The sequence below is a fragment of the Myotis myotis genome, unplaced genomic scaffold, assembly GCF_014108235.1.
Source record: "Myotis myotis isolate mMyoMyo1 unplaced genomic scaffold, mMyoMyo1.p scaffold_m19_p_12, whole genome shotgun sequence".
In the NCBI taxonomy this organism is placed as follows: domain Eukaryota; kingdom Metazoa; phylum Chordata; class Mammalia; order Chiroptera; family Vespertilionidae; genus Myotis; species Myotis myotis.
Window position 1 is genome coordinate 7869200 of NW_023416316.1, and position 20676 is coordinate 7889875.

Genomic DNA, 20676 nt, shown 5'->3' on the forward strand with positions numbered 1-20676 from the left:
TAACCTAATCAATCATTCCTGCCACCTCTGTGCCATTGTTAATGTATTTTCTTAGCCAGGAGTGTCCAAACCAACCCAAATATTCTTGCTTGGATTCTCCTTGAACTGTCCAACTCCCAGCTCAAAAACTACTCTTCATATGCTCCACACCACATTCCCCACAATGAAAAATGGATTTTCCTGTTTCCAGAACACTTCCTGTGAACCTGCTAGATGCTTCATATGATCTTCTATCATAAGCACTCTTTTCCCCCATGAAAAATAAAGCCCTGGTACAGTATTATAAATTAGAAAATGCCTCCCAAATTTTTATCCCCCCCACCCCCATTTCTCACTTTTATGTAGACTGACAGTTCATAAATGTAACCATTAAAAAAGAGGAAAAAATATGTAATATCTTAATCAATAAAAAATATATTAAAAAAAAAGGAGGAAAAAACCCCAACTGGTTGATTCCTAATGTTTATCAGCGTAAACCCCCAAATGTGTAAATATCAATTTGTACATTTAAGTATTTTGTGACATAATCATATGTGAAAGCCACTTCTGGCAAGTGGACTTGCCCCTGTGAAATGAATCTGATGAGATGAAAGCATTCAAGTGGAAGCTGTGTAAAATTTACTCTGAAAATGTGCTAATACTAGACTGATTCTTTAAAAAAGAACTAATTGTAAATCTCATTTTGTCCTACTTGATTTTAATTATCTTAAAGAAGGTCCTGAGTTAATCATTTTGTGGATCTCTCTGTTTTTTATGTATAGTAAGATGTACATATTGAAAGAATTCCAAATGCTATGTCACATTATCAATTCCCTGATAAAATTAAACCCTCCACCTCAAAACAGAACTGAGGCTCTCCCTACAATTTACCTTCCTCTTCGTCATCTTCTGGAGGAGATGGTATCATTGAGCTCTGCGATCCAGACTGTGGCAGGCGAATGGAGGGGCTGGCTGTAGTTTTCCTCCTCTCTCTTTCTGACTCACTTTCCAAGCACACAACTTCATATAAAGTGTCAGTGTTGCTCTTTCTCTCCTTTTGCTTTATCTTGAAGATGAAAAATATTATTTTATTAAGTGGTAAGATTCTTTATTTTTTAAATTGAGTACTACTTCTGACTTCATACAGGATATAAGAATAAAAAAGTATTACTTCAAATAGCTATACTAAAGGTAGCCTTTTCTAAATAGAAAAGTATATGTTTAGATTTTAAAACCCTTAGGAAAATAGCATGTTTATCAAGCAGGGCTCTAGTTCTGCAATTTTATTTATTGTCTAGAACAGCGGTTCCCAACCTGTGGGTCACGACCCCTTTGGGGGTCGAACGACCCTTTCACAGGGATCGCCTAAGACCATCGGAAAACACATATATAATTATATTGTTTTTGTGATTAATCACTATGCTTTAATTATGTTCAATTTGAAATACATCCTGCATATCAGATATTTACATTACGATTCATAACAGTAGCAAAATTACAGTTATGAAGTAGCAACGAAAATAATTTTATGGTTGGGGGTCACCACAACATGAGGAACTGTATTAAAGGGTCACGGCATTAGGAAGATTGAGAACCACTGGTCTAGAAGATTATATCATCAAACATCTAACCAATATTTAGTAAGTGTGAACTAGAAATTTAACCATTCTGTGGCTTCCAAGTTACTTTAAGGTATCCTTCAAAGTTTCCCTTATAAAATTCTATATAAAAAAAATGTTTTAAAATATTCTAAAATAAAGTTTAGGACTAAGAAAGTCCTCTTATTTCTGTGTGTGTGTGTGTGTGTTTTTCCACTCCTTCAGCTTAACTGAAACAGTGTAGGAAACTTTTCTTTAACTGAAAGCTACAACTGGAGGCAGGAGGAGAGGTGAGTGGCAGAAAAAAGACTAATATTATCAACAAAATTTTGATAACTAAAAATTGGTTTGTATTTTGGTTTTACTTTGAGGTAAACATGTAACAGTTCAAGTGGACCTAAATTAAAATTAAGGACATGGGATAAAAAACTTTACCAGTACATATTTAAATATATTAAAATTGTGTATCACAACCAGTTTAGGGAGCTGGAAAAAAAAAAGGAGTGAAATACAGACCAATAGGACAAGGCAGAACCGTAGGAAAAGACATAAACAACTAGAAACGTGGCTACACCAAAGAGAAAGACATACACGCATAAAGTAAAAATACAGAAATTGGGGGGAGAGTAATAAGTTCATTAGGTACAGAAATGCCAGGCAGAACAGATTATATCATCTCAATGTTCATTTGGGTTCTTAAGAAAAATTAACCCATTCCAAGATAATGGCAACATGTCCTTTGAATATCATCCTGAAGCAATGTTTAATACAGAAGTTGGTAAACTTATCTGTAAAGGGCCAAATAGTAAATATTTTAGGCTATGTGGACCAATAGTCTTTGCCACAACTACTCAACTGTGTTATTACAGTGCAAAAGCAGCCAAAGACAGTGTGTGTGGCTGTGTTCTGAAAAAATTTTACAAAAACAAGCACCAAGCCAGATTTGACCCACAGACTGTATGTAGTTTGCACTTTTTTCCAACATGTCCACCCAATTTTGACTTAGCTACTTACTATTAAGGACCCAGACTCTGTGAAGTTATATATTATCCTGTAGATTTGTGTCCAGTAGATATGCAAATGATTTGTGTCCAACAGGAAAGATAACCCAAAGGTTACCTACAGCAGCGGTTGCCAACCTTTCAGACCTCACGGACCACCAGTGGTCCACAGACCACCGGTTGGCGACCGCTGCTCCAAAGGTTTCCTTAAAAACTAGCGGTGGCCAACCTTTCGGACCTCACAGACCACCCATGGTCCACGGACCACCAGTTGATGACCACTGACCTACAGGATATTCACCAGTTTTCTTTTTAACCTAGCACAACCTTTTTCTAATTCTCTTTTTAAAGGAAGGACTACTAGATAAACTCAAGTTCCTCAAAACTTAGAACCAGTTTTACCGTCTTGTTTCCCTCATTACTTAATGAACTGAATTAAAATCTTTGGCACATGTTCAATTTAAATTTGGAATTATTTTTAACTTTTATATATTTTGATAGGAAACAGGATTTACTTTTGTTGTTATAAGTAACTCTAAAACATTAGTTAATTGTTATTTGAAACAGCTGAATGAGCTATTAATGATCATTAGCAGTGGAAGAGCTCTCGAATAGCAAGCATTTTCCTATTTTTTATCTTGAGAGGTACAGTGGTTTAGTGTGTATGTGTGCATGTGGCTATATATACATGTACACAGCAAACAGAAATAAGAGGCCCAGGATTCCAGTATAATTATACTAATTACTTGACTATAGGCATTGGCCACATCATTTAGTCTTTCAGGCATCAGTTTATCAATTTATAAATAATTTTATAAGAGATTCTAAAGTCTCTTTGGCAATTAAAGTTCCATAATTCCATAGTTTTAAGAATGCTTAGTTGGCCTTTTATTCACCTTATGTAACTGTTGGAAAACCTAGTCTTTAGACCAATTTCTTCCTCTTTTAGTAAATGATATCTGAAAGTTTAAATCTAAAAAAGCAATCTTTCTTTCCCTAATATGTTTCTTCTCTAATATGATGCCATCTTAATATAACATTCCCCACAGTTGGGAAGACTTCCAGCCTAAAAAAGAATTACTGAGTCATCAGATAAATTTAGTAAAAGAAAAGAAGATTCCATTTATAAACATGCATTTTTTAAAGCATTTCTATGATTGTTTTCCCATACAGCAATATAAACAACATATATGTTTTTTAAATTTGGCCTGCTGTTCCTTTCTAATGAGAACTGCAAAGTACTTAAAAATTTAAATTGTGCCTGGCCGATATGGCTCAGTGGTTGAGCATCAACCCATAAACCAAGAGGTCACCAGTTCTACTCCCGGTCAGGGCACATGCCCAGAGGTTTTGGGTTGATTCCCAGTGTGGGGGTTTGCAGGAAGCAGCCAATCAATTATTTTTCTCTCATCGATGTTTCTCTCTCTCCCTTCCTTGCTCTCTAAAATTCAATAAAAAGTAAAATATATTTTTAAATGATATATTTAGCAAAAAAAAAAAAAATTAATTATGCTTAACTTGATTTAAGTAAATACTAAAAATACTCTTACAGAAAGACAAAAGGAACACATCGCAATCAAGAAAGAGCCCTGATTAAGGCTCCTAGAAAGCTTAGGTATGTATCTTTTTCACACGACACCCCATAAAATCTACTATTTTACATATTTGGATCTATAAAATGAGAATACTGTCTTCATTGGATCACTAAGAAAATTACATAAGACAGAAAAAATGAAAGTAGCTAGTAGAGTGATGACCACAATATATTAAGATGGCATCAATTTATGGTAGCTGCTGTTACTTTTCTCTTTTCCTTTTTTAAGAGAATTTTATTTACTTATTTTTTTAATGGAAACATCTTTTTTAAAAAAATAATTATTTTAGAGATAGGAAGGGGGAGAGGGAAAGGGAAAAAGGGAACGAGGGAGAAAAGGAGAGAGGGGGTGGGAAGAGAGAGAGAGATTCGCGCATTCATTGGTTGAATCTTTGTATGAGCCCTAACCTGGGATAGAACCCACAACCTTGACCTATCTGGACGATGCTTTAACCAACTTAGCTACCCGCCCAGGGCTAAATTTTATTTTTCAATTATAGTTTACACTCAATATTATTTTGTATAGTTTCATGGGTAGAGGATAGTGGTTAGATAAACATATACTTTACAATGTTCCCCTGATATTTCCAGTACCCAGCACTTTATGAGGAAAAACTCTCAACCCAGCATCCTATATCCAGGGAAAATATCTTACTGGAATGAAAGTGAAATAAAGGGAAACTTGGTTCTTCAAGAAGAAATGAAGAGCAACAAAATTGATAAATGGGTAAAAATAAAAGATAATTTTTCCTCTTAATACATTTAACATATATATGATCTAAGTGATACTCAGATTAATGATAAATCAGACTCAAAGTGGTTTCTCCTTTCTTATTTCCTCCCCACCCCCACTCCAATATTTATAGAAAGGTATGATACCTGTTTTAGTTTCAAAAAGAAATTTTCAGTAGTACTACGTTTGCTGAAGGGCCAGAATAACCTTTCATTAGGTGAGCAAACCCGGACTTTGGTTTCTAGAAGAAATCGAACAGGCTCCTGTACTTCTGTTATTACCAAATCAACAGCTGTAGTCATAAACAACACTTTATCTAGAGAGGGGGAAAAGCAAATTTAAGAAATAGAAATATATTTTTCATATGATAATGTAAAAGTAATTACTTTTATTATGAACTTTTAAGATATCTTAAGGTATTCCATTAACTAAGAATCTAAAATAACCAGATAATTTACTGTTTTGAAAATTTATATTCCATATTGAGAATTCTTTTCTTGGGTAGATTCTTTAAAGTGGAATTAGTACAGAAGAGCAGTATACACTTTACAGCTAATGAAATGTACTGTCAAACTGTTTTACAATAGTGATATATGTCTTCTTTATGCCACTCTCACCAAGGCTAGGGTTTCTAAACTTCTAAAATCTTGGTTAACAATGGTAACTGTTTATATCCTTTATCCATTTACCTATAATCCTATGAATAATAAGAAAAAATAAAGGGGGAAAATGCTATATAAGAGGGACTAGTTAAGCAAATAATGTTACATTTTCAGGATATGACATTATCCAACCATTAAATGACTTTTGGTGAAGGTGCACACTTGAAACCTAATGACCAATGTCACCTCAATAAATTAAACAAAAGACACTTGGGAAGAGTATGAAATATGTTTAAAAGGTTATTTATGCACAGAATATCTGAAAAGCTACACAAGAAACTGGTCACACTGGTACCCTATAGAGTACGACCCTGGGGACTGTGGTAGATTTTTACTTTTCTCTATATAGAATGTCCCCCCAAAATGTATACACACACTTTGAATAATTATAAAGGCAGTGATTAAAATATATTTCATTTTCAAAATTGAGCTATCAGCTGTTAAAGTGGATATACATTTTGGGGGATACCCTGTATATCCTCTGAATTTTTAACCACATGTGCCTGTATTATCTCTCCACAAAAGTAAATAAAATTTAAACGCCTATAAATAAATGAGTACATAAGTAGAAAAGGAAGCAGGGAAAGGAAAAATAAGTGAAGGAAAAATGATACTTTATTTACACATCAAATTTAATAATAAAGAACTATTAAAATTCTTTGGTTTCACTAGAATTAGGTAAGCACTGGATACTTGTCAAATAAGTGGTCCTAAGGTTTGGGTATCTTTGTGGGACTAAAATTCTATCCATAATGATTGCAATCTTCATTACCTTTAGGAGTTTCTTCATTTACAACTTGAAAATGTGGAGATTTTGGATTCCAACTCCCAGTGATAACATAAGACTTTCCATCTGAACTTTTGCCCATAGATTCCTAAAGAAAAGAGTAAAACAAACATTAATGCCAAAGTAAGGAAACAACAGCGAACCCCCACTTTGCTGCCTTTAAAAATATAAGAATAAGAAAGAGAATCAAAGAGGTTTTTTTAATGGTAGAAGTGTATTTGAATAATTACAGTTAAAATTAAAGATGTTCCAATAATTTGTGCAATTGTTCCTGAAAACGTATACATAAATGCCATAAATCGTATCAACCTGTATAAACATTAGAGAAATTTATTACCTAAACCTGTATGTTGAATTCTTCTGTCAAATGAATAATTACTACATACATTTTAGAATTGAAAATATTACATATAATAGAACTAATACTAATACTACCTACTTTTATAAAGCTCATGATAGTTTGCAAACAATTCTCTCACTTTTCTTCATTGATTCCCACATCAACTCTACATGATAAACAAAAATTATTCACTAATACAGTTAAGAAGCTAGTAAATATCAAGTCAGAAATAAATGTCCGTATCATTATTGCTTTACAGCTTACAAGAACACCTCATAAATGTGCTTTAATTTTAGATTCAGATAAGATAAAGTGAAACAATCTTTATTGAAGAAATAGTGTATAACTTAAAAAAAGAAAAAAAATCCTTACCAAATCTAATAAGTGCATGTCACTATTTCGTACATCCTTTCCTGGGCTAAGGAGAAGACCAAAACACCTGCAAAGAAAGAACTGACATAAATTTGGAAAAAAGAACACAAAAAAGATGTTTAAAAAAATTCTTACTGGTGGAGAAAAAGGACACACTAAAATTAACAATAAATTACTATTGCCAAAATAATCCCCCTTACTTCATTAATTCAGAGAAGCATATTCTATGTTTGCCTTCTATTATCACATAAAGTAAGCATACTTATGAATGATTTATGGAAGTTATTTCAAAGTGAATGAAATAGGCTCTGGCCAGGTAGCTCAGTTGGTTAAGAGTATTGTCCTAATATGCCAAAGTTGCAAGTTCGATCCCTGGTCAGGGCACGTAGAAGAAGCAACCAATGAGTAAGTGGAATAATACCCCCCCTCCACACCTTCCTCTCTTCCTCTCTAAAAATTAAAAGAAAAATTTAATTACAAAAAAATCAAAGTGAATAACCAAAAGAATTTCCATGGGTATAAAACATTTGCAAATATCTATTTTTTCTCATTGAAGTATAAATTTTTAGAGAGAGAAGGGAGGAAGAGAGGGAGGGAGGGAGGGAGGGCGAGAGAGGGGGAGTGAAACAGAGAGAGACAGAGAGAAACATCTATAGGCAGCCCACCCAGGGATCAAACCAAAACCATTTGGTGTATGGGGACAACACGTCAACCCACTGAGCCATCCAGACAGGATGCAAATACATTTTTGAATACAGTATGTTACTCCACTAGATTGATAAAAACTGAAGTTAATATTTAAGCTAAATTTACAAGAAATGCTTACCTTTCAATGGCAAGTTCTTTATTAGTTGTTTGTTGCACATAGATGACAATCTTTTTATCAATTCCTTGGCGTAGTTTAAAGCATTGTCTGTCCTTATCTTTAGGAACTGCACTGTAGAACAACGTAATTCATTACTTTTGCAAAGTATTTTCTTGTGACATATACCAGAACACTTTTTGTTATATTACGAAAACCAGGTACAAGAAAGAATCACAGATTCTATTCTTTTTTTGCGTCTGGTTTTCATATCATAACAGATTTTTCTAGACTCCTTTACTAAAATTCACCGATTTTTTAAATCTGTGTTATAAAATGTCCTTAAATTGGTTATTATGTAAATGTAGAGAAGCTTCAAGCTAATTTTATTTCTTCATAGCTACCTTTTAGTTTGAGTAGATATTAAGAACTCTCATGTAGCCTTTTATAGTATCTCCTACTAGTTCTGTTGCCATTAACTTCAAGTTTACAGTAATAGACAATTTAGATTTACTGCATATTGGCTGCATCTGCCCCTTGATGTGAAAATAACATCATTACTGTATACTGTATGTAATCCACTAAATTATAAAAGCTAGTTTGTTCCTGTAAAAATTAAGTATTTATAAAGCACCTAGCATCCAGCACACAGCTGCTCAAAAAAAAGTTAAGTTTTCTTTCCTTTCTTTTTAGTCACTGGTTTTGACAAATAAATTTGACAAATATTATTGCCTTATTTGTTTAAATATGTAGGAAAATATACTTAATCATAGATTCTTTGAAGTTCGAATCAAGGCGCTTTCAAAAAATCAGAGAAGAAGATGATATGGCCAACAGGAAGATGTTGCCTATCACTTCCTTAGGCAGTGATAAGCTAATTGTATACCTGTTTAATACAGGCATAGATCATTTTATTGCACGTTGCTTTATTGTGCTTTGAGATAATGCATTTTGAAGTTTTGTGGCAACCCTGCATCAAGCAATTCTATTGGCACCATTTTTCCAAAAACACTTGTTTACTTTGTATCTCTCTGTGTCCCATTCTGGTAACTCTTGAAACATTTCAAATTTTTCATTATTATTATATTTGTTATGGTGACCTGTGATTAGAAATCTTTGATGTTACTAATGTAATTGTTTTGGGACACCACAAACTGCACCCGTATCAGATGGTAAACTTAATCGATAAATGTTACGTGTTCTCACTGCTCCACCAACTGGCCATTCCTGTCAGAACTCCCTATTTCCTGAAACACATATTGAAAGTAGTCCAATTAAGGACCCTATGGTGGCCTCTAAGTGTTCAAGTAAAAGGAAGAGTCACAATCTCTCACCTTAACTCAAAAGCTCTAAATATGACACTTAGTGAAGAAGGCACATTGAAAGCAGAGACAGGCTAACAGCTAGGCCTCTTGCACCCAACAGCTAGCCAAGTTATCAATGCAAAGGAAACATTCCTAAAATAAATTAACAGTGCTACTCCACATTAATGATAAGAGAGCAAAACAGCCTTATTGCTGATATGGAGAAAGTTTAGGGGGTCTAGATAAAAGATTAACCAACCACAACATTCCCTGAAGCCAAAGCCTAATCCCAAGCAAGGCGTTAACTTTGTTCAAATCTATAAAGGCTTACAGAGGTAAGAAAGCTTTAGAAAAAAAGTCTGAAGCCAGCAGAGGTTGATTCATGAGGTTTAAGGAAAGAAGCCATCTCCTTAATAAAAGTGCAAGATGAAGTAGCAAATGCTGTTGTAAAAGTTGCAAGTTATCCAGAAGATCTAGCTAAGATAATTAAGGAAGGTAGCTCCACTGATGAACAGATTTTCAATGAAGATGAAACAGCCTTATATTGGAAGAAGGTGCCATCTAGGGCTTTCATAGTTAAAGACGAGAAATCAATGTCTGGCTTCAAAGCTTCGAAAGACAGGCTGACTCTCTTGTTAGGGGCTAATGCAGTTGATGACTTCAAGTTGAAGCCAATGCTCATTTCCATTCCAAAAACCTTAGGGCCCTTAAGAATTATGCTAGCTCTGGCTAATCTGGCTCATTTGGTTGGAGCATCATCCCATGCACCTAAAGGTCACATGTTAGATGCCCACTAAGGGCACATACTCAGGTTGCAGATCCAATCCTCAGTCAGGGTGCCTACAAGAGGCAACAGATCCATGTTTCTCTCTCACATCAAAGCCCCCCCCCCCCTTCCTCTGTACTCTATACATAAAACAACAAAACCTAGAGAACAACCTATTTGGTTACAACAGAGTTTAATGATTATTTTAAGTCCACTGGTGAGATATCCTGCTCAGAAAAAAGATTCCTTTCAAAATATTACTGGTCACCCAAGAGCTCTGATGGAAATGTACAATGAGATTAATGTTTTCATGCCTATTAACACAACATCCATTCTTCAGTCCATGGATCAAGGAGTTATTTCAACTTTTAAATCTTATGATTTAAGGAAACACATTTTGTAAGACTATACCTGCCAGACAGTGATTCCTCTAGTGCACTGGTTCTCAACCTTCTGGCCCTTTAAATACAGTTCCTCATATTGTGACCCAACCATAAAATTATTTTCGTTGCTACTTCATAACTGTAAATGTTGCTACTGTTATGAATCGTAATGTAAATATCTGATATGCAGGATGGTCTTAGGCGACCCCTGTGAAAGGGTCCTTCAACTGCCACAAGGGTCACGACCCACAGGTTGAGAACCACTGCTCTAATGGATCTGGGCAAAGTAAATTGAAAACCTTATGGAAAGTTCACCATTCTAGATTCATTAATAACATTCATGATTCAAGGGAAGAGGTCAAAATATCAATGTTAACAGGAGTATGAAAAAAATTAATTACAACTTTCCTGGATGACTTTGAGGGGTTCAAGATTTCAACGGAGAAGATAACTGCAGATGTGGTGGAAATAGCAAGAGAATTAGTATTAGAAGTGGAGCCTAAAGATGTGGCTGAATTGCTGCAATCTCATAATAAAACTTTAACCGATAAGTAATTGCTTCTTATGGGTGAGCAAAGAAAGTGGTTTCTTGAGATAGAAACTACTCCTGGTGAAGATGCTGTGAAAACTGTTGAAATGACAACGAAGGATTTAGAATCCTATCTAATAAAGAGGGAATATGTAAATTGACCATCACTAGAGAGAAACCAAGATGGAGGCATAGGTAAACACCTGAAATTGCTGCCTCGCACAACCACTTCAAAAATACAACTAAAAGACAAAACAGACATCATCCAGAACCACAGGAAGGCTGGCTGAGTGGAAATTCTACAACTAGAAGGAAAGAGAAAAGCACACTGAGACTCAGAGGAGGTGCGGAAGTGCAGAAGTACGGAGGCTCGAGCGTGCACGGAAAGGGGCTGGCAACGGAGGACGCCAGTGTCTTTTGCAATTGGGAGGGAGGCACAAGCTCCCGACGGTCCTGACTCCAGTTCCGGGCAACTCTCTGGGGACCCAGACTCATACGGGGAGAAACTGGACTGTCTGGCAGTGGGCAAACTCAAGGGCGGCTTTCTCTTAGAGGTGCTTGCAGGGATTACCAGGACACTGAGACCCGGGACCTCTTAGGACAGGACTGAGGATCAGCCATAGCTGTTTGCTCCGCCCTGTTGATTTCCTGAGTCCCTGCCCCACCCAAGCTGCTAGCAGAGGCTTTTGCATATGAATGAGCTGGCCATTTGAGATCTAAAATTACCTAACAAACTGCAGCTGGGTCAGAAAGACCCAGAACATCCAAAAGAAGGCCCACCCAAGGCCCCACAGCAGGTTGAATTGCTTCACAGCTGGGCCTCATCTGGGCACCTCCAAAACCCAAACAAAGAAGGGGAATCTGCAGATCTCTCCGTAACTCCTGCTGGGTAGCCTCAGGCAGAGGCTAAATTAGCACCTCCTTAGAGATCCAAGAGCCTGTGTACCCAGTGGTCAGATTGGGACCATCCAGATTACAACTCCTCAGATCCATAAGGGACACACTCAGGGGGCAGACTCAGTGAGCACCAAAGCCCCACTGAAGCAAGTCTTGTCCCATAAGGGTGTCTCCAGCTCAGAAGTTCTCCCACTGCAGACACAGCTGATTCTCACAGCCAATTGGCCTGGAGGTCAATTCCTCCCAGTGATACCAACTACAATCAAGGCTTAACTACAAGACTGTGCACACAGCCCACAAAGGGGTGCACCAAGAGTGTCCACCTCAGGTAATTGGGGAGGCTGAGCCACTGGGCCCTATAGGACACCTAGCACACAAAGCCACTCTATCAACACAGGGAAGCATAAAAAATGCAGACAAACTGTTGGGGGCCAGATGTAAGCTGGCAAGGTCCTTGCACCTGTAGGGGCTAGCAAGGCTGGGACCCTTACCCACACAGTTTTCCCAGACTTGTTTGGATGGCAATTATCAGTAGAATGAGAGTAACATTTGTAGAATGAGAACAGCCTTTCATAGCTTACCAAGAAGTCTGTAACTATTTACTGAGATATGCTGTACTGAGAACTTGTCCTTCTGCTGTGTCCCTCCCTTAGAGATTAAGAGGAACAAAGAATACATTCCTCTTGACAGACCTCCAATTCAGTGTGTTGTGTATAAATAGGATTGTATAGCTAATAAACTCGCTTCAGTTCATCAAGAGAACTGGGGTCCTCCCGACCCCGCTTTCCTGTCTTTCTTTCTTTTCTCAATTCCCACCTCCCTGCCTCAGCCCGGCTCAACCCTGTCAGGCTGGCCCTGACGACAAAGAAACAGATCACAAATGACAGAAATAGAGGAAAGCAAACCACTGGATATAGAGTTCAAAACCACGGTTATAAGGTTTTTCAAGAATTTTCTAGAAACCGCCGATAAATTTAGTGAGACCATCGAGGATATGAAAAAGGACCAACTAGAAATTAAGCATACACTGACTGAAATAAAGAATAATATACAGAAATCCAACAGCAGACAAGAAGATCCCAAGAATCAAGTCAAAGATTTGAAATACGAAGAAGTAAAAAACACCCAACCGGAAAAGCAAAAAGAAAAAAGAATCCAAAAATATCAAGATAGTGTAAGGAGCCTCTGGGACAATTTCAAGCGTACCAACATCGAATTTATAGGGGTGCCAGAAGAAGAGAGAGCGCAAGATATTGAAAACCTATTTGAAGAAATAATGACAGAAAACTTCCCCTATCTGGTGAAAGAAATAGACTTACAAGTCCAGGAAGCGCAGAGAACCCCAAACAAAAGGAATCCAAAGAGGACCACATCAAGACACATCATAATTAAAATGCCAAGGGCAAAAGACAAAGAGAAAATCTTAAAAGCAGCAAGAGAAAAAAGGTCAGTTACCTACAAGGGAGTACCCATACGATTGTCAGCTGATTTCTCAACAGAAACTATGCAGGCCAGAAGGGAGTGGCAAGAAATATTCAAAGTGATGAATAGCAAGAACCTACAACCAAGATTACTTTACCCAGCAAAGGTATCCTTCAGAATTGAAGGTCAGATAAAGAGCTTCACAGATAAGGAAAAGCTAAAGGAGTTCATCACCACCAAACCAGTATTATATGAAATGCTGAAAGGTATCCTTTAAGAAGAGGAAGAAGAAAAAGGTAAAGATACAAACTATGAACAACAAATACACATCTATCAACAAGTAAATCTAAAAATCAAGTGAATAAATAATCTGATGAACAGAGTAAACTGGTGAATATAATAGAATCAGGGGCATAGAAAGGGAATGGACTGACTATTTTCAGGGGGAAAAGGTTGTGGGGGTGCGGGAAGAGACTGGACAATAATCGTGCACCTATGGACGAGGACAGTGGGTGGGGGGTGGGTGAGGGCAGAGGGTGGGGTGGGAACCGAGTGGAGGGGAGCTATGGGGGGGAAAGAGGAACAAGTGTAATAATCTGAACAATAAAGATTTATTTAAAAAGAAAAGAAATAATCCCAATAAGATTAAGGGATGGAGACTAAAAAAAAAACAAAACAAAACTGACCATCACTCCAACACACAAGATGGCCGCCCCCATGTGGACACAAAATGGCTGCCACAAGATGGCCGGCAAGGGAGGGCAGTTAGGGGTGACCAGGCCGGCAGGGGAGGGCAGTTGGGGGTGACCAGGCCGGCAGGGGAGGGCAGTTGGGGGTGACCAGGCTGGCAGGGGAGGGCAATTGGGCCGGCAGGGGAACAGTTAGGTGTCGATCAGGCAGGCAGGCAGGCGAGTGGTTGGAGCCAGCAGTCCTGGATTGTGAGAGGAATGTCGGTGGATTGGGCCTAAACAGGCAGTCGGACATCCCTCAGGGGTCCCAGATTGGAGAGGTTGTAGGCTGGGCTGAGGGACAGCCAACCCACCCCATGCACGAATTTCGTGCACTGGGTCTCTAGTCTATGTATGTAAAAGCCTAAGTGACCGTTAGGATGAACGACCGGAACGACCAGTTGATCAGTCACTATGATGCACACTGACCACCAGGGGGCAGATGCTTAATGCAGGAGCTGCCCCCTGGTGGTCAGTGCACTCCCACAGGGGGAGCGCGACTCAGCCAGAAGCCAGGCTCACGGCAGGCGAGCACAGCTGCAGTGGCGGGAGTCTCTCCCGACTCCACGGCAGTGCTACCAAGTGGTGGCGGGAGGCGGAAGGGGCCAGCATGAGCGCAAGCAGCACAGGGCTGGCTCAGGCTCCACCCTGGATGCCTGCCGCTTGGCACCTGTGGGGGTTGGGCCTAAACCAGCAGTCAGACATCCCCCAAGGGGTCCCACATTGTGAGACAGTGCAGGCCAGGCTGAAGGCCTCCCTCCCCTATGCACGAATCCATGCACCGGGTCTCTAGTATTACATAAATATAATGTCTAAGCAACCGTTCAACCAGTAGCTATAATGCACACTGACCACTAGGAGGCAGACGCTCAATGCACAGGCATGGAAACATGGAACAGACTGATGAATCTCAGAGGGAAGGGGGAAGGGGGAGGGTGAGAAAAGATTAACCAAAGATCTTATATGCATACTAGAGGTCTGTTGCACAAATTTGTGGGGTCCCTCGGCCTGGCCTGCAGGGATAAGGCCAAAACCAGCAGTCTAACATCCCCTGAGGGGTCCCGGATTGCAAAAGGGCTCAGGCCAGGCTGAGGGACCCCACTGGTGCACATGCACCGGGCCTCTAGTATTACATAAACTTATGGAAAAACAGTGGCAGGATTTGAGAGGACTAACTCTAATTTCAAAAGAAGTTCTACTATGGGTAAAATACTATCAAACAGCATCACATGCTTCAGAGAAATTGTTTGTGAAAGGAAAAGTCAATTGATGCAACAGACTTCATTGTTGTCTCATTTTAAGAAATTGCCACAGCCACCCCAACTTCAGCAACCCACACCCTCATTGTCAGCAGCCATTATTATCAAGACAAGACCCTTCACCAGCAAAAGGAATTTGACTCACGAAAGGCTCAGATAATTGTTAGCATTTTTAAACAATAAAGTATTTGTAAATTAAGATATGTAAATTTTTAGACATAATGGTACTGTACACTTTGACTACAGTATAGTACAAACATAACTTTTATATGCACTAGAAAACCAAAAAAAGTATGTGACTTTTATTGCAATATTCACTTTATTGCAATGATCTAGAATAGAACCCACATATCTCTGAGGCATGTCTATAAGCTCTAAAAGGAATACTAATGATATAGTTTAAATCAGCTTAAGAAGAAAGTTGAAAATATTCTTAAAATGACATTTTACCAAAATAATCCCCTAGTCTCCCATACAACACTTTTTCTAGCTCCTTTGTTCTCAAAGGCAAACATCTGCCTATGGTAATCAGCCAATATGCAGCAAGTCTGAATTCTGTCTTATTACTAAACAACTTCAAGAGAATGGCAACAGAACCATTTTAGAAGACAGTATAAAAAGCCACATGAGAGCTCTGAGTATCTACTCAAACTAAAAAGTGGCTCTGAAGAAACAGAATTATTTTGAAGCTCCTCTACATTTATATAGGAACCAATTTAAGGACATTTTGTAACACCGAGATTTTTTTTAAAAAATCAAAGAATCTTAGCAAAGAAATCTAAAAATGACAAACATGTACACAGAAAAATTTTTGCATACAAAACTGTTAAATATTTGTGGCTGACAGAATTTTCAACTATAATGATATACATAGGACTCAATTTTCAACTGGCAATAGGTACACTCATTCTTTATGTTCAGTGGATGCTGAAACATAAATATTCAGTTGACTCTTGACTAATGGGGGGATTAGGGACACCAAACACCTGCTCCCAACTTACAACTTGAGTTGACCCTCTGTATATGTAGATTCCCAAATATGGATCGCAATACTATTGTTGATTCACAGTTGTTTTACCCAAGGATGCGAAATCTGGTGATAAGTAGGTTATGCTTATTGAAAAATATCTGTGTATGTGTGGACCCACACTGTTCAAACCCATCAAGGATGAACAGTAATATCTCTCAGCACCATTTAAAATATCAACAATGGAAATAAAGTTATTTTTGGTCTCCTGAGTTTGAAGGGCAAGAAAAGCCACATTAATAAGAAAGAGTGCAGTGTAAGTAGTGGAAGTTTACTCACTGATCTCAGAGTATCTAGTTTATATTTTTGGTCTTGTCACCGTACCATTGAATGCTTTCAACCAGGTAATTTTACATTTAATTCCAACTGTGTAAATTAAAAAAAAATTGAGGTCCAGGCTTAACTCCCCTGGGTTTCTTTACATACATACAAAACAAGGACAATATTAAATAGCTAGCCTATCTAATGGGTTAGATTAAATGAGACAAAAAAAGAAGTCATCTGAATGGTATCAATGAAAATGCCCCACCTTCCTAAGGGCTAAAGTGAAAACCATGATTCTAATTTTAATAATGTAAGAATTATACTTTTTCAAGAATGAAAAGAAGAGCATTAATCCTGGCCACAGCACTTTGCCTACATTTATGTTATGGTAAAACCACGTTAGAATCACTGGATAAATGGAACTGGTTTTGACAAGTTCAAATCTGACAAAAGAATACTTTTCAATGATTTCATCACTATTATGTTACACAACACTATTTTCTACTATAAACTACAAATTCAGAAAACCTCTGCAACAAAAAGAGAGCAAAGCCCTAACAAATGTGACAAGCAAATCTGACCATCCAGGAATTTTCTGTATAGCATCTCCTTGGCATGAAGGTGAATAGAAATTGATATTTGTACTAGTAACTGTGATCATTCTACCTTGAATACGACTGATTGCAGAAGGAAGTTATTCTAGTGCTTCTCCTCTGAGATATCTTAGAAATCTTTCCTGTTCCTAAGCAGAATTTATAACAGCAGCTACATAAATATCTTTAATAAAGGAAAACAATGTAGTTAAAACTGCTTTGTTTCTTAAAAAGGAAAAGAATTATTACAAAGTTTATAGGGAAGGAATGCATACTACAGGAAGCACCATGACACAGTTTTGCTCTGAGAATATAAATAAAGATAATGAGAAAGCACAGAGCACCATGCCTCATACACAGTGCATGCATCAAAGTGGAAGCTGCATTATACACTAAATTAGCCACCAGATGGCATGACAATTCCAAAATCTTTGAAGGGAGACTAATAGTTACCAGTTTTCCAAATGAATTAGTACCAGTGTGCCTTTTGATTTAAAACCAAAATTTGAAGTTAACATTTTCATGTAATTTCACTTTATCCATTTTATGAAGTAGTTATAGAGAAAAGAGACTTCTATATGCAATTATCAATTTTAATCCCTAAAAGTACCAATTTTCTGATATGGACTATGGAGAAAAAAATCTAATCATCTTACAACTATTTTATTTTAAAGTATGAAAGGATCTTACTCATTTTATAAGTAAGGAAACTATCGCAAGGAAATGTAAAGAAACTTGGAAAAGCTCACACTGTTAATAGTAGCAATAATTAAACTAAATCTAAGTTTTTATTTCTATTACAGGGTTCTTTTCACTACTCAAAAAAGTATAATTTTTAAAAGCCAAGCCATTTATTTCTGACCTTATATGCAAGGTTAGACTTCAGTCACAGACCTCACTTGTCTCCTTCCAATGTGTTCAGATAAACCTTAGTGGTAAAACTTGATTTCAACAGCCTTCAGATCTTTAGATCATTAAAATAAAGCAACCAACCAATACCAAAACCAAAACCAAACCCCTGGCAAAACAAATCCAACTGACTTAGTTTCTGTCATTATTATCTTACTAAAAGAATATTATAACGGGACATTTCCCCACATTAATTTTTTTTTTTCATTCTTCAAATGTTACCTCTGCAAATTTGCCTATTTCTTTTCCTTTATCACTTACATTAAAAAAACAAGCTCCACCTATTAAAGGCAATCATTTTATAGTATGAAAGCTATATAATCTGACTAGGAGTTTTCCTTGAACCACAGATAATATAGCACGGTAATACAATTTCAAAAATAAAATAAGATGCCCTACCTAAAATAACCTTTACCATCACCTTCTTTTATTTCTAAAGATACAGATGCCCTACCTAAAATAACCTTTACCATCATCTTCTTTTATTTCTAAAGACACAGAGAAGGTAAAGATGTCACTGTCAGGAGTCTGGGGTGCAGCAGTGGCTGAAAGTGGGGTCTGCTTGGCAGAACGGCGGAAGGCAGTGGCAAAACTGTAGAGTATCCGGCTTACCTACAACCAGACATGTTAGAAAACAGGCTGTTATCACAGGAAATAAAATACTTTTATTAAGACTGAAAGTTACCTATTTTGTCAGGGAGAATAATTCCTTTTTTTCTATTGATTTCTTTTTTATAATTATTCTTTAATTTCAGATTATTGAGGTATAATTGACATAAAATTCTAAGATATTTAAAGTATGTACTATGGTAATTTGATATATCTATACATTGTGAAACCCCAATGATGAATTAACACATCCATGTCATCTTTCCCCCATCCCTTGGTGAGACCATTTAAGTTCTACTCTCCTAAAAAATTTTAATTGTAACCCTGGCCGGTTTGGCTCAGTGGATGGAGCGTCGGCCTGTGGACTCAGGGGTCCCGGGTTCGATTCCGGTCGGGGGCATGTGCCTTGGTTGTGGCGCGTCCCTAGTGGGGGGGTATGTGGGGGGGGGGCAGCTGATCGATGTTTCCCTCTCATCATCAGTGTTTCTGGCTCTCTGTCCCTCTCCCTTCCTCTCTGTGATGAATCAGTGAAATATATTTAAAAAAAAGGAGAAAGGGGGAAAAAAATTTTAATTCTACAATGCAGAGTTATCACCTATAGTCACCATGATATGCATTAGATCCTCAAATTTTATTCATGCAAGTTTGTTCTCATTTACCAACCTCTCCCTATTTCCCTTAGCCCCCAGGCAATCTCTCTTCTACTCTGTTTCTATGAGTTTGACTTTTTTGTTATTTAGATTTCCTATTGACATCTTTTGGTAAATAAAAGTAAGTGCAAAAGTTTAGCTCTAAAATAATCGTTTGCAAATGTGTCATTGCTGGAACCAAGATGCCAATTTAACCCAGCCAAGAAGCAGCCAACTGGTCTCCTCTAACACTCTCAGCAACAAGGTTTTGGTTAACCTACCTTTTAGCTCATTCATATTTCTGTCCATAAGGATGGAATAAACAAAACACTTGCAGAGAATTTCATTTGGCTCATAAGTGACCATAATAAATACTGCAATCATTTCAACACAGTGAAGGTACAGGTGAAATTTCATTTGCAAACAGTATTTGCTTAAGGACTTACAGCTTCTTGTATTTCACATCGGAAGACATGTATCCTAAAGAGCTCTGCATTGTAATGACTTTCAGTGAAAGCAAAACAGTCACTTTCAGGAGTTCCATCATGTCCTCTGACACAGAAGAGGATTTTGTAGATAGGATAGTTTGCTATTTCAGTGTTTGTCTGAGGATCTAAGAGTCTGTCCAGAAAAAAATATATAAAAAGATTAGAGGGATTATGGACTATTTTCACTATATCTATATTATGATTTAAGACTCATCTTTCTAGCAGGAAGTTCATATATACCTTTTGTGGAATTAGCTAACTGCATTAATTTTAAGTCTTGATAATTAAGTCATATATGGATTCCTAAAGTTATTGATTACATAATTTCATTATATTAAAACTACATAATCCCCATATTTTAGGGAGGCAATCAGGAAGGCATAAATAATATCAGTAAGTACATATGTTTCTTATATACTCTGTAACTAAAAACAAGAACAATGAGTAAATTAGTCTTATCAGAATTATTAAAGATGTGCTTCTCATTCTCTCCTAAAAGAATGACCTACTCTGCATTCTTATCTACTAGAGGCCTGATGCACGAAATTCGTGCAAGAGATTCAGCCAAAAAAGAAAAAAAAGAGATTCAGCCCTCGCAGCCCCAGCCAGCCCTCGCAGCCTCTCACAGCCTTGGCTGGCCCTCGCAGCACCGGCTTCATCTGAAAGGTCATCTGGAAGGTTGTTTGGCTGTTTGGTCTAATTAGCATATTAGCTTTCTATTATATAGGACAATAATAAAAGCATGATATGCTAATTATACTAGCCGTCATTGGGGACAAAGCTAGGGCCAGAGGGAAGCCTGAGTCCCGGGTGCATGCTGGCAGCAGGAGCGAAGCCCGGGCCCTGGGTGTCAGAGGGAAGCCGGTGCTGGCAGCCAGGGGAAGGAAGACCTACTCTTGCACGAAATTCCTGCATCAGGCCTCTAGTCCTATCTAATAAAAGAAAAACATGGTAATTGGCGTACGACCGCTACCCTTCCCATTGGCTAATCAGGGTGATAT

The 20676-nt window shown here is 37.6% G+C and overlaps 1 protein-coding gene across 13 annotated transcripts in view; it reads right to left on the reverse strand.

Annotated features, from left to right (window-relative positions):
- Positions 1 to 20676, reverse strand: part of RABGAP1 (RAB GTPase activating protein 1) — a 132014-nt gene that overhangs the window by 71684 nt on the left and 39654 nt on the right. For 9 of the 13 annotated variants that reach the window (XM_036329736.1, XM_036329737.1, XM_036329731.1 and 6 more), the window contains 7 exons: positions 19634 to 19808; positions 18404 to 18561; positions 7893 to 8003; positions 7067 to 7133; positions 6340 to 6442; positions 5052 to 5221; positions 871 to 1045 (listed from right to left, as the gene is read on the reverse strand). In XM_036329736.1, the coding sequence (XP_036185629.1) occupies positions 871 to 1045; positions 5052 to 5221; positions 6340 to 6442; positions 7067 to 7133; positions 7893 to 8003; positions 18404 to 18561; positions 19634 to 19808 (959 nt within the window). Of the gene's footprint in view, positions 1 to 870; positions 1046 to 5051; positions 5222 to 6339; positions 6443 to 7066; positions 7148 to 7892; positions 8004 to 18348; positions 18562 to 19633; positions 19809 to 20676 lie in introns of those variants that run through there. The other 4 variants (XM_036329742.1, XM_036329739.1, XM_036329743.1 and 1 more) reach the window with 4 other exon arrangements.